A 14,263-nucleotide genomic window follows, 5' to 3' on the forward strand; every position below is an offset into this window, starting at 1 on the left:
GAAGATTTGTTATCAATGAGCAATGGCCCTTTCCTAGAAGGTCTACACATTTGATAGGCACATGGATCTGAATTTTTACATGGGACCGCAGTGTCTTTCCATGGGAAATACAGTGGTACCTTGGTTTTCTAGTGTCTTGGAAGCTGAACATTTCAATTTTCGAACATCGAAAACCCGGAAGTAATTGCTTCCATTTTTGAACGAGCCTCGGAAGTCGAACGGCTTCCACTGCATGTTTTCCAATTTTTCCAACTGAACTTGCAGCCAGCCCTTTGCGCCTCAGTTTTCGAACATTTCGGAAGTCAAACGGTCTTCCGGAACGGATTATGTTCGAGAATCGAGGTACCACTGTAATTCCTTACCGCTAATGTAAAAAGGAAGGGCCTGCTGGATCAGGCCAATGACCCATCTTGTCCAGCATCCTGTTCTCGAAGAGATGTTCATGGGAAACCTGCAAGCCAGACCTGAGAACATGACCAATCTCCCTGCCCGCACTTTCCAGCAAAAAGCAGATATCGCTCATTTATTAAAGGAAATCTGGAAGGGGAGAACAACAACAACAACAAGCCTTTCGAAAGGCTTTGCCAAGCTCAAAAATAAATGGATAAGAAGTCTTAACTTTACCTGAGCTGCATAGAGTTGCTCAAGTTCCACAGGAGAATCTAAATAGTTTATGAGAGCCTGCAAGCACACAAAATAAAAATTACACACACACACACACACACAGAGAGGGAGGGAGAGAGAGAGAGAGCTGTATTAAAAGTGTTAAAATTCCTATGATGTATTACAACTCTCTTGTAAACGGTGCTGTCAGGGAACTGCCATCAGTGCCGGAGGGAGAGAGCAAAATCCAGAGGGATTCCAGAGAGCGTCCCGGGATTGGGAGAGGCAGCCCATCTTCTGGGGAAGAGAATCAGCGTAGCACCAGTGGAGAAGGGGGGCAGATGGGGGAAGCGGCGAGGCGGTCCCATGACTCCTTGCCGGGGAGCAGCGGGGAGAGTAGGGGTCCTCCGCTGCCTACGCTCTCCTTGCGCAGAAGGCTTTCGCGCAGAGAGAGTAGGAGGAGACTAGGCGTCAAAGAGCTTCTTTGCTGGAAGAAGTTTAAGAAACGCCCACTGACGGATTCTGCCAGCGATTGAGACAGCCACGGGTGAGTGGCTGTCCGGACAGAAAAGGTTCACTCAGGCAACTCAGCCAGGTGTTTGCACCGGCTTATGCACGAGCAACCCCTAGAACCATTACAGGTGCTAAAAAGCTTTTGCCAACTTGCTTTGTCTGGCTAGCTGCACCGTTAATTCCCACTAAGGCCAGTGAGTTTTAACTGATCTTCTAGTGCCAGTTAGGGAGATAAAGAGTTAGTGAGTACACCTCTGTCATGGATTCATGGTGTGACATTAATCATTGCCTCTTTGCCTCAGTCCTGCACCTGTAAAATGGAAATAATAGCGACACTTCATAATGCATAGGATTGTTGCGATGGTAGAAAATAAATAAAAGGGCTGTCTTAGTGATAGGTAGTCAAGTCCCACTGACAGTAGTGAGCCATGTATATGAATTCAGCCTTCACAAAAAGAGCCTTCTTTACAGATAAGAGTATGAAGAAAACAAGAAGAGCTCCCCATACCCATAAAACAATATAAATTGCACCATGTGTCCATCTGAATGGGATGAAGAATGGGCCTCCTCCATGTTTGCCAATTTACATATTTCAAACTGGCAATGAGGCACACACAACAAAACTTTCCTCATCCCTGCCCTGATCCACGAGTAAAAAGCATGCAACAATTAATCTACCATTAATTCTTAAATCCGTTCTTGGCAGATGTCCCTGTTGCAAACCATAACCTTTGGCTTCTGACCTTGAGCCTTTCTGGATTCAAATTTTCCTTCTCATTGAAGTTCTCTTTCTCTTTAATCCTTGCTAACTTGACATACTTGGAGAGGGAAAAGTCAGACCTGAGCAAGAGAAAAGACACCGTGATGGGCTGTTTAAAATTTGGTTAATGCACTCGCTGAGAGCGTTAGCACTGCAGGAATAAAAACGAGCAAAGGAATCTAGTGCAATATAAATCCACACTGTACAAGAAAGTCCTTCAATTACGCTGGGGAGATGCAGTTTTGTCATTACTTTGATTGTACTACTGTCAGAGCTACCCTAGGTCCCAGCTCACAAAGGACCAACGCTGCTTCGTTGTTAAGTATAAAAGTCTTTATTGAAGTTCAGTTTCACTTCCAGAGCCGCAGCGCACAGCCCCACGTCTAAAGTGTCAGACCACTGATGCTCCGTCTGAGTCTCCTCCCCCTTGACACCAATTTAAGATTCTAGCCTTGCTCCACCTTCTCCGCTGCTCCTTCCTCCTCTGGGTCCGCCTGCCCGCCGGGGTTCCGCCCTTTCTAGCCTCTTCTCCCGCTGATTCCCCTGAGCCTTCTCCCTCCCTCCGGCGGGCTTTAGGAGCTGGTTCCCCATCCGGGTCTCCTGCTGTTCCGCGCGCCTGCACATTTGAACTTGGCGCGCGCGCCCAGCCAGCAGCTTTCCTCCTGACCGTTCCACTGCTGCTGTCACTGCTTCCCCTTTCGGGGGGGCTAGCTGCAACTGACCTCCCCTCCGTTGGAGGCGTGGTCAGCCCTGACTCCCTCTCTGGAGGAGACACTGCCCCTGACACATGTGACTCTTCCCCCCCACTACGCTCTGGTGGGGAAACTGGTCCCGATCCTCCACTGCTGCTTTGGGGTTCCCCTCTGGCTCCTTGTTTCTGGTGCGTCCCCCCTGGGACCCCCCTTGCCCTGACCATCGGCGCCCCCTTCTGGGAATCTTCTGATTCGCTGGAGTAGCTCATGGAATCTCTCGGGCCACTGTCATACTCCCCTACGCTGCCCTCGGATTCTTCCCCTTCGCTCTCCCAATCCTCTCTCCCCAGTGCTCCTGCTCCTGATTCCCTGACAACTACGAAGGCAGAAGATTCTCAAAACGTGGGGTAACTCTGATGTTCATGTCATGCAAACTGTACATGGGACAGACAGAAATATATCCCTGGAAGAGGAAAGAGGCTGTATTAATCATTAACCAGCCAGAGGGCCTTCTTGGCAGTGGCACCCTCCCTGTGGAAACCCTCCCATCAGATGTCAAGGAGATAAAGATCTGCACAACTTTTAGAAGACGCCTGAAGGCAGCTCTGTATTGGGATGTTTTCAGTGTTCAACATTTTATTATGTTTTTACAGTGCTTTTTTGGGGGGGACACAGGGGTACGCATGTACCCCTAAACATTTTGTGAATCTAAGTTTGGCCTCATTGAGGGGCAGTATTTCAATATGAGTAGGAAAATGAGAGTACCCCTAAACATTTCTTTAAGGAAAAAAAGCACTGTGTTTTTGTATGTGCTGGAAGCTACCCAGAGTGGCTGGGGAAACCCAACCAGATGGGCAGGGTAGAAATAATAAAAATTATTATTATTATTTCAAAATGTAGTAAATAACAACCACTGCATGCCAGCACATGCAAACCACCACGTCAATTAGCCCTAAAGGCAAGTAGGCACTGCAATAACTGTAGACCCTCCAAGGGTCCCTATTTTCCATTTCACCAATGAAAAGAGGGACATCCCAAGAAAAAGTGGGACATTCCAGGATGAAATCAGAAACGGGGATGGCTTCTCTAAATCAGGGACATCCCTGGAAAACAGGGACACTTGGAGGGTCTGGTATGTAACTGTTCATTTCCCAAGCTGATGAGACATGAGAGATTGTTAAAAAAAATGCAAGTGGCTTGCAAACACCTGGGCAATACTGAACATATGAAATTTAACTCTGAAAAACGCATACAATATACTTGTATGTGAATCATCCTCCCCCCCCCCCCCGGTGTATTTGGTGCATTAAATAATAAAATTTTGGTGCATTAAATAATAAAACGTTGGTGCATTAAATAATAAAATTTTGTTCCATTGCTATTCATGTCTGAGAGGCCAGCTGAATCCAAAAGGCGGATGAAATCAGTGAGGTGAGTCCCACACAGACAGTTCAATTTGCTCTGCTAAAGGGCAATTTCAGCACCTAAAAAGTCTCAGATTGACTCGGTAGACAAAGATGAACAATCTGTGATATGCTATTACCACCTACTGGATACTGGAGGAAGCAGACAAACACAGCTGTATGTGAAACTCCCTGTCCAAAGAAGTTAAGATTATTTTCCTTTGTGGGCTTGTTCCTTTCATTATTCTGTTAACTTACATTTATAAGACAATCAAGTTGGTCTAAGAGACAACTTCCATTTTGTTTTGCCAATATCTTGCAAATATATTTACCGGATATCTTTACTCAAGTATCTTTTCTGAAGACTACAGAGGGCCAGAAAATGTGGTGGTGTTGCTTTAAATTGTGTATTTTGCATTGTTTCTGCATTTGCGCTCTTGCTTGAATTTGCAGTATTGTTTGATCTGCTTTGTTTTTGTTTGGACCAGGCAGCCCATTCAATAGTCAGTTTAACACCAGTGTTAGCACCAGCATAGAATAGCCTGAATCCTTTGCGCTCCAAGCAGAAAAGCTTGGAGATTTAGCTTAAAGGAGTATTCATTTATTACTTCAAGTCAGGCTTGTAGACTTAGAAACTCAGTGTCCTATATCTTACCTTTTCTTCAGGGCTTTTTTCTTCTGCTTTTCCAGCTTCTTCCGATACGGGCATTGCTTCTTCAAGCTAGCTGCATCAGGCTGCTCAACTATTCTGGGCTGGACAAAGGTGACCACGGGCTGGAACGTTCTCCACTCTGAAGGAGAGCACGGGTAAGTTACACGAGGAATCTGAGGACGAAAAATATTAAAACACTAAGACTACTACAGGAAAGAAGCAAAGCGATCTTATTGTCAGAAATAGATTTCCCTTAATTAGACACACGTCTGGGAAACACACTTATGGGATGAATTCAGTGTAGCCCTAAGTGGTGTATGCATGCACACATTGAGACTTCCCTCCCCATTCTGCTTTGCCCCACTTAAACCTGTTCTAGAGGTTCCCCCATCCTTTCAGAGAAGATCGAGGGGATGTGGATGGCTGCAGTCCCATTGCACAAGCAGATCGCATTCCCCCCACACAACCACATTGGAAGTGCCTTCTTTCCCTCAAAGAATTCTGGGATTTCTGGTCTCTTAAGGGTTGCTGAGTTTAACTCTTTGAAGGGCAAACTACAGTGTCCAGAATTCTTTGATGGAAAGAAGGTGCTTTTTAATGCGCTTTAAAGTTATAGTGTGTACACAGCCTTAGCCTTTGCTATGGCCACATGCCTCAGAATGGTCAGGTAAAACAATGCTGTCCAGGGTTGTAAAGACTGCGGAGAGAATAATTGGGTGTACTCTTCCCACCTTGGATCAAATCTATGCTTCCAGGTGCCATAAGAAAGCTGCAGAGATAGTGCAGGATAGTGCACACCCTGGAAATGATCTCTTTCACCTTCTGCCTTCTGGAAGAAGGTACAGGGTTATAAAGACTAGGACTAGCAGCCTGAGAAACAGTTTCTATTCAAATGTGATTTTGGCTTTAAACGCAGTGTAAGGTAGTCTCTATGGGAATATATTGTATTTAATTATGGGGTATAAGAGTTTTTAGGGGGCTAACCAGGCCGGAATAGCTGGGATAGCAGGCTTGTTGGTTTTTGAATGTCTGGTGTAGATTTTTTCAATTTCGTTGTTCTGTATGGGACAATGACAATAAAGATTATCTTATCGTATAATGCTTATACCAAAGTACAAGACCACTCGTAGGCTTTTTCTCTCTTTTAACCAATATACAAGGGCGGACTTTGGTAATACGGCGCCCTGGGAAAGGACAAAATTTGGTGCCCCCCTAACTTTGAGTAGGTACCCATATAAATATAGGCTTTTATTACTATTTTTTTGTGGTGCCTTGGTTTGGCACTCTGTGCAGGGGAACTGCCTGCATGGCCCTAACTCCAGCGCTGTAAATATTTCAGAATGCCGCTGCCTATTCCTGGATGGTAAGCTTTTCCTTACTCGCCCTGCTTGAACCTGTGGTTCCATAAGCTCCAGACTGGGCATTCTTCAACAACAACAACAACAACAACAACAACAACAAATTCTTCACTGAGACCTGAGTCATTCAGTAGAGCCAGCCATACTTAAAAATGAAAACACGCCTCTGCTATCCTTGTGCGATGTTTCGCCACATGTTGCAGAACTCACTTCTGTTTATTTTTTTTAGAAAGCGACATTCATCATTTGGATGGGGAGGGTATGTGTGGAGGAAAACTGTAAATATTGCCAGTGAGTATGTCTTCCTATGTGGCACATGATTTCTGAAGAGCAGCAGCTCCCAGAATTCCTTCAAGGTTCTGGGATAGGACAAGGTGCAGCAGCAGAAAAGAGGGACGATGTGTAAAGAGCATTTGTCGTTTTGTAGCCCTATGAGGCTTTGCCCTCGGGTGGGAAAAATATTGCGCCTGGGAAAGGGAAGTGGGAGTCAACAGACACTCAAGGAATAGTTTCGGAGAAAAGGCTTTTATTTCTACCATCCATGAACTGGCAGAAGGAGCAAGTGTGATAAGTCACAAAAAGCATGCATGAAATTCACAGTCATGTGCACAAGCATATATACCCCTTTCCAGTTCCCTCCTCCTTTCTCCTCCCTCAGGAGTCCTCTGAGCACGAACAGAAAGCTGTCTTGGGACTATTGGGACTCTTGGCACCCTTCCCAGGAAAGGGGTTTCAGAGTGTTCAGATATGTTTCAATCTCTTGTTCTGGCATGGTTCCCGGACAGAAAGTAAGTTGCAATGTGGTTCTTTAGCAAGGCCAGAAGGCATCAGAAAGGCCTGAGAAACAATGGACTGTGTTCCCTACCTTTGTTGCAATCTTTTTAGTTACAGCAAGCGGAATGTTTCTGATGCTTAGCTAATGCCTTTTAGCTGCTGAGAAAAATGATTTCGAAAAGCTCTGAGAAGCTTTGAGCCTGCTTTGGTGGGGGGTGACTTCGGGCCTAGGTGAGGTCACCTGTTCTCACCTTCCTTCATTTTGTGTATAATTAATACGCATTCATGCGGTGACTACCATGCCTGATTTGGATATAAATACAAATCAAGCTGGTAGAACCAAAGAAGCTTGAAACAAAGCAGGCTGGGAAAGTTACAGAATACCAACCAGTCCTCCGTTTTCTCAAAACAGGCAAGGCTTGATGCAAGCAGGGAGGCAGTAGATGGTTAACAAGTGTGTGCCTATCACAGGAATATAATTCTTGGACATGATTGCAGGCACAGCTAGGTAAAAAGAACTATGCATTCCATACATGCACGTAGGAAGGCAGGCCATTCAGAGCCAGGATTGGAAGGTGGATTTTGCCCCCTCTGCCAGATTGTTTCCAAGTGCAATGTTTTATTTTTCCCCCATAGGAGAAATTGATAGCCATCTGCTTTCATGGAGGGAAGTAAAAAGCTGCTGTGACTGTTCCAAAGCAGTCAAAATCCCTGGTGTCTAGGCTGAGGGTAAAGTTTTGCCTCCTTGAGGCTGTTGCAGATTTGCAGCCTATCTACAGTGGTACCTCAGGTTACATACGCTTCAGGTTACAGACTCTGCTAACCCAGAAATAGTACCTCAGGTTAAGAACTTTGCTTCAGGATGAGAACAGAAATTGTGCTCCGGCAGCGCGGCAGCAGCAGGAGGCCCCATTAGCTAAAGTGGTGCTTCAGGTTAAGAACAGTTTCAGGTTAAGAACGGACCTCCGGAATGAATTAAGTACTTAACCCGAGGTGCCACTGTACTTTGTTCAGCGCAGAACACAAAAGCCACTGAGAAGGGGGGCTTATTTACATAGCCCCACCCCTTCATCAGCATAGCTCCACCCTCGGAGCCACTTCATGCCAAGAGTTGGAAAGGATAGTTCAAAATGGCTTTTTACGGATAAGGATCATGGGGCTCCAGCTATGACCTGGTGAACGGAGCTTCTTGGCATCGTGGACCGGACAGGCTTTCCAGTTCCTAAAAGGAGGAAAGCAGAGGAAAGCCCATCACTAGGCAGAGGAGTATGTTACTTTGTTGGTAGTCAACTTTTTATCTGTTTAACACCAATTAAACAGCACAACAAAACCAGGACAAAACAAGAACAAAACAAAACAAACTTTGAATGGTGTTAAAAGTTACAGGACATGCACTGTTGTGTGGACTATGTAAAAACAATGTATACTAGAGAAGCAGATATCCTACAATAAACACCCTTCTGGCAGCACCCTAAGGCCTAAATCCTATGTCCCCTTAGGGCCAAACTTGAACCATGTGCTTTTTAAACATGCTTTTGTCTACTATAAAGGCAAGGGTGGGAGATAAACTTGCACAGAGGGTGAGAGAAAAATCCATGGAGCTCGACCGGGGGGGGGGGGGGGATAACAAAACTTTCAAGCCCATGTCAGTTCCATTCAGGAACTTTACAAATCTGAAAAGTTTGTGGGTGACTCTGTTGCTTGGTATGAGTTGTGGGCAAAAATGAGCCTTACTGAACTACAGTGGTACCTCGAGCTACAAACGCCTCAGGTTACAAACGCTTCGGGTTACAAACTCCGCTAACCTGGAAGAGTTACCTCGAGTTGAGAACTTTGCCCCAGGATGAGAACGGAAATCGTGTGCTGGCGGCGCAGTGGCAGCAGGAGGACTCATTAGCGAAAGCACGCCTCCAGCTAAGAACAGTTTCAGGTTAAGAACGGAACTCCGGAACGAATTAAGTTCGTAACTAGAGGTACCACTGTATTGGACCACACTAAACTGTTCCCTGGTATTAAAATGACCAAGAGGCTCCACGGTTTAGACCACAGTGCCACCCTTGTCTCAACCATGCAAAGGACCCACAGCCTCCAAGACCTGCTCCTCCTCCAGGCCTGAAGTCACTGTCTATTTGCCTCCACTCTCCAAGCACACAGGCAATTACCAGAATGAGATGGAACATCCTCTCGCCTTGTACAGTATGGACTCAGAAGAAGACAGACAGCAAATGATTGTGCAGTGGGAGTGCTCTCCTGGCAAGGAGGAAAGGGACCCACACTTGAAGGGAAGAATCTGGCCTGAAGCCTGGATCTAGCAGCTACCAGTTCACACAATAATAAAGGATACCATCAACATCACATTATTTCCTGAAGTTCTAACTCACCGTTGTCCTGTATTATCTCAATCATAGAGCTCCATGATAACTTTTGAGGCACTTTGACACCGCAAGTGTTCTCTGGGAGCATTTTTGTCCCACCCATTTTTGTCCCTTTTTACTGCAAGCCTGGCTTTGATCACTTCAGAAGTTGATGGAAGACAGATATTTCAGCCAACACCTGCTGGTTCATGAGGACTCATTGTTCCTGAGCTCGGAGTGAGTGATGTCATAAACCACTACTATGATTAGGCCTTTGTTTTACATACCCCCAAGCATAACCTCAGAAGTGAGAGTGATTCAATTCCAGGTATTTCTTCAGCCTCATAATGATCATCTCGATCTGTTTCAATATGGTTTCTGACTGCTTTGGGGATCCAAGACTGTCCTGATGGATGATCTACCCCAGACCCTCCAAGTGTCCCTATTTTCCAGTGATAGTCCTGGATTTACAGAAGCCGTATCGGTTTCAGATTTGATTCTGGAATGTCCTGCTTTTCCTCAGGACTTCCCTGTTTTCATGGGAGAAATATTGGCAGGTATGGAGCTATGTGATGCCTGAGCCAAAGAGATACGTAACTATACAATCTTTAGAAGACATTAAACATTGATATTTAATGTTTTGTTGTGTTTTTTATATATGTTGGAAGCCAACCAGAGTGGCTGGGGCAACCCAGTCAGATGGGTGGTATATAAATAATAAAATTGTTTTTGTTGTTGAACAGGATGTCCCTACAGTGGTACCTCAGGTTAAGTACTTAATTTGTTCTGGAGGTCCGTACTTAACCTGAAACTGTTCTTAACCTGAAGCATTACTTTAGCTAATGGGGCCTCCTGCTGCCGCCACGCCGCCGGAGCACGATTTCTGTTCTCAACCTGAAGCAAAGTTCTTAACCTGAAGCACTATTTCTGAGTTAGCGGAGTATGTAACCTGAAGCGCATGTAACCTGAAGCATATGTAACCTGAGGTACCACTGTATTTCCATCAGAAAAATGTTGGATGGTATGCTATCCCAGAAGCTGGACAGGAGTAGGAGCATCCCTATTGGTTCTGCTGACTCTCTTACCAGCTTTCAGTACCATTGGCCACTGCATGCTATGTGCCAGCAGAGATAGGAATTGAAGGCATTGTTTTATAGTGGTTCTAATCCACCTTGGAGAGTAGGTTTCAGGTGGTGATAGCGGCTTACTGTTTGACACCATGGCCTTTGGCTTAGTGAGTTCCACAGAGTTTCATCTTGTCCCTCATCTTGTTTAACATCTTCATGAAACCATTGGGATGGTGTCATTGGAAGGGAAAGCCCTGCCAGCCTTCTCATGTCTTCAGGAGCTCTAGTCCTTTCCTGAGACAACTTCCTGCTTCAGAAGCTGGTGAAGCTAAAGAGGGTATACTGTATACATATTTCTAATAAGTGAATGAAAAATTACGGTAATGTACCAGCCATCCCAGTGAAATCCCAGCAAGAACCATGATACTAGTATACGGTAAGTGATTTAAGGAACTCGGACACAGAATCTTTCAGAGCCATTTTGTATGTACTACAGTGGTTTGGTTGGAGGTTGTTATTTGGAGTTCTCAAAACAGCAATGTCATATTAGATTTATTTATGCTGGAACAGAATCCCCAAGTTGCTTTTGAAACATAAAGTGTGTGGCAGAAAATACAGGGAGGGGTCTTGGAGTGAGTTATTAAAAAATAAATAGCAGCACAGTGGTACCTCGAGGCCCCCTAGATTTAGAGGCCTGAGTTGTCCTGCCCTCACATGAAGTTTTGGGTTTGCAATTTTGGGAGAGGGGAGACTGCCTGCTGGGGAGTGGGAGGGCTGGCGAGGCCCCCTAGATTTAGAGGCCCTAGGCTTCAGCCTACTTAGCCTATACATAAATCCGGCACTGCCTAGCCTCATGGGATGCCACAAGTGTTGGGCAGCAGCCATTTTTTGTCCGCAACAAACAGAAAAACCATTGCGATCTTGCAACGCACTAAAGCAATGGGTACCTTGTTAGACATTTCCCCCTGAGCACCTGGCCCTAGTTTTATTTGATTCACTGCATGGGGCTCTTGAACGTTCAGGTGAACCCAAGGAGGAATTTGTTCATATTAATTCCGACAAGGGAGTTCTGAAAACAAAACTGTATCTTGAATCTATATATATACTCCTGTTTTGCTGTTTACAGGCCATTAAACTGCAAAGGGAACAATGCCAGAGGCCTTGTTGCTTTATGTAATCCTGATTATTACAGAATGGAAACCCGGTGTAAACAAACCTGAAAACCTATATAATTTTTTTGAACATTAAACCTCTGGAGGATATTCTGCTTAATGTAAGAAGCTGCCTTAGACCAAGTCACACCAGTGATCTAGCCAGATCAGTATCTTCTTCACTGATTGGCAGCGGCCCTCCAGAGTTTCAGAGACGGGACAGTCCTATCCCTACATGGAGAAGCTGGAGATTGAACCCAGGACATTTTTCATGCAATGCAGCGGCTCTGAGCCACAGCCCCTCCTTTCGTGACTAGTTTGCGCAAATTGTGGAACTTGAGTTAAAATGCTTTTTAAGCCCAGAACTGAAAGAGTACCTTTAAACTAACCTACAGTATACATAGTCATATTAACGGTGAGTGAGTGTGGTAGAGCCCTATTGTGTAATTTTGTCACTGACCAGAAGGAGAAAAAGTGGCATATTCTGCTTTGACACTGTGAGATATCACACTGCTCAGAGCCAGCTGGCATCTCTGCAGCATGATCAGCCACAAGAAAAGCTGGAAATGATGTGTAGGTGTCTACATGGTGGGGCTGGGCAGAGAAATCCTAAGAACAACTTCTAATCGAGGGTTAAAGTCACAGAGGCAGTGGAAAGGGTGGTGGATCCCGTGACCCTAGATCAGGATAGGAATTCAGAGAGGGTCTTCATACCTGACCTGCCAGCAGGTATATGGAAGTTCCATGTCCTACTGTCTTCCAGACCTGCCTTACCTGCTGGCCTGCAGCCAAGGCTGGTGGGCTGATGTTAATTCCATCCTCACAAACCATCTCTAACTGTTACTTGCCTATGGAGACATGTTGCCTGCCAGAATCTGATAGCATGGTGTGCTGAGGGACCTGAGCATTAGAGCCATGCTGTGCTGCCAGTGTCGCACGGAGTTTGGTACTCCTTGTTAGTCCTGACAGCCTCATGAATGGAGATATGATAGCACTCTTCAAATACCTGAAGCGACGTTACATGTTAGAGAACAAAGAGCTGCCCCAACGGGAAAAACTAGGGGCCCCTCCAGACTGGTGTTTTACTGTGGGCAGACTCGGCAACTTTCTCTTGACACAGCAGTGTGTTAGAAGTGGATTTTTTGCTGCTCTTGTTTGTTCCGCAATGCTTCCCCTTGTTCTTATTTAACAAAAACAAAACCAGAACATTTGTGGTATAAAAAAATGTTGTGGGTTTTCAGCAGGAAGTTATATGCATCGATTGGAAACGAATCAGTATGACAGGCTCAAAGCTTCTGAAGGTACAAATAGTACTGAAAAGTAGAATCGCCTTGATAGCACAGATAAGCACAAATCATCAGGAATGTGCAATACATAGGTTGTCTGGAGGGGCCCTAGATCTAATGGATTTAAGTTAGAGGGGGGTAGATTTTGGTTGAGCATTAAGAGAAACCTCATAATGCAAAGGGCAATTTGACAATGGAACCAATTACCGAGATAGGTGATTGTGTGCTCTTCCTTGCAGGAGGCCGTTTGCAAAGGCAGGAGTATACTATCTCTTGGGGGTGCTCCAGACCTGGGTTTCCAGCAGGGGGCTTGGAATAGATGACCTACAAGACCTCTTCCAACTCAAGGAGAAGAGATTAAAAATGAAAACAGCACTGTGCAAAACCAGTGTTGCTGAAAGGCTGTTTAACACAAAGCTTCAGGCAAACAATGTACTCACACAAGTACTTGCAACCAGTGATTCATCATTATATAAAGCACTTAGTCTGAAGACAGACAGAAGATTTTAAGAGAGTGGTATGAAAGAAGAATTGCTTCCTAAGGAGTATACATAAATATTTCTTACACCTCCAGCTGCAATTCCTCTTTCATGACCCCTTCAACTCTCTGGCAATACCCCCCCCAAAAAAATATCTGTCCATCTCCTCCAGCCTGACTGCTGACCCTCTTAGTACATTACATCTAATAATAGCCTTGCCACCCATTGCTCATGTGCATCTGACGCTGGGGCAGGGTGCTAGGTCAGCACCTGACAAAGGAATAATGGTCAAAAGTCTGTCTCTGCAAGGAATGTGGAAAAGTTGGCTTCTAAATATAACAAAGGATGCTTTGCTCAAAGAGTTCAGCCTGTCTTTTCCTTGCAGGCTTAAATAACATAAATGATAACGATAATGGCATTTTGCATTTGTATCGTGCTTTGGAGAGTGCTCAAACACTTCTCATATATTATCTTGCAACCTTGTAAAGTAGATTCTGTGTTTTTATTCCCATATTGCAGATGGGAGACTGAGGCACCGTGCATTAAAACAGTTTATGCTGCAATCATAATATACCTGAGAGTAATCCCTGCTGAATGGGATGTGGGTGGCGCTGTGGGTTAAACCACAGAGCCTAGCACTTGCCGATAAGAAGGTCGGCAATTCGAATCCCTGCGACGGGGTGAGCTCCCGTTGCTCGGTCCCTGCTCCTGCCAACCTAGCAGTTCGAAAGCACGTCAAAGTGCAAGTAGATAAATAGGTACTGCTCTGGTGGGAAGGTAAACGGCGTTTCCGTGCGCTGCTCTGGTTCGCCAGAAGTGGCTTAGTCATGCTGGCCACATGACCTGGAAGCTGTACGCCGGCTGCCTCGGCCAATAAAGCAAAATGAGCACCGCAACCCCAGAGTCGGTCACGACTGGACCTAATGGTCAGGGGTCCCTTTACCTTTAATCCCTGCTGAACTCAGTGCAACTTACATCTGAGTAGAAATGCATAGGATTGCACTGGGTTCCATGCAGAGTAGATCTCTGATATCTAAGTCATCCAGTGTCTTAGGCTACAATCCTCACTGCATCTACTCAGAAGTAAGTCCTGGTTAATGGTGTTTAGTCCCAGGTATGGGTATAGGGCTATAGCCTTAGCCTCAATGCTACACCAGCTTTCTGAATGATG

General features: G+C 45.3%; 1 protein-coding gene across 5 annotated transcripts in view; it reads right to left on the reverse strand.

The window, feature by feature from the left end:
• The window catches only part of HEATR9 (HEAT repeat containing 9), a 29,872-nt gene extending 20,503 nt beyond the window's left edge, over window positions 1-9,369 (reverse strand). For 3 of the 5 annotated variants that reach the window (XR_014544343.1, XM_083598212.1, XM_083598210.1), the window contains exons 1-5: window positions 9,137-9,369; window positions 7,928-7,977; window positions 4,627-4,796; window positions 1,860-1,956; window positions 625-681 (exon numbers count right to left, since the gene is read on the reverse strand). Coding sequence is in view for 4 of the 5 variants with exons in the window: in XM_083598212.1 (XP_083454338.1) it covers window positions 625-681; window positions 1,860-1,956; window positions 4,627-4,796; window positions 7,928-7,977; window positions 9,137-9,233 (471 nt within the window). In the remaining variant the exon portion in view is untranslated. Of the gene's footprint in view, window positions 1-624; window positions 682-1,859; window positions 1,957-4,626; window positions 4,797-7,897; window positions 7,978-9,136 lie in introns of those variants that run through there. The other 2 variants (XM_083598211.1, XM_083598213.1) reach the window with 2 other exon arrangements.
• Between the last annotated feature and the right edge of the window lie 4,894 nt (window positions 9,370-14,263).

This window comes from Podarcis filfolensis (genome assembly GCF_964270895.1).
Source record: "Podarcis filfolensis genome assembly, chromosome: 2".
NCBI classification, from domain to species: Eukaryota; Metazoa; Chordata; class Lepidosauria; order Squamata; family Lacertidae; genus Podarcis; species Podarcis filfolensis.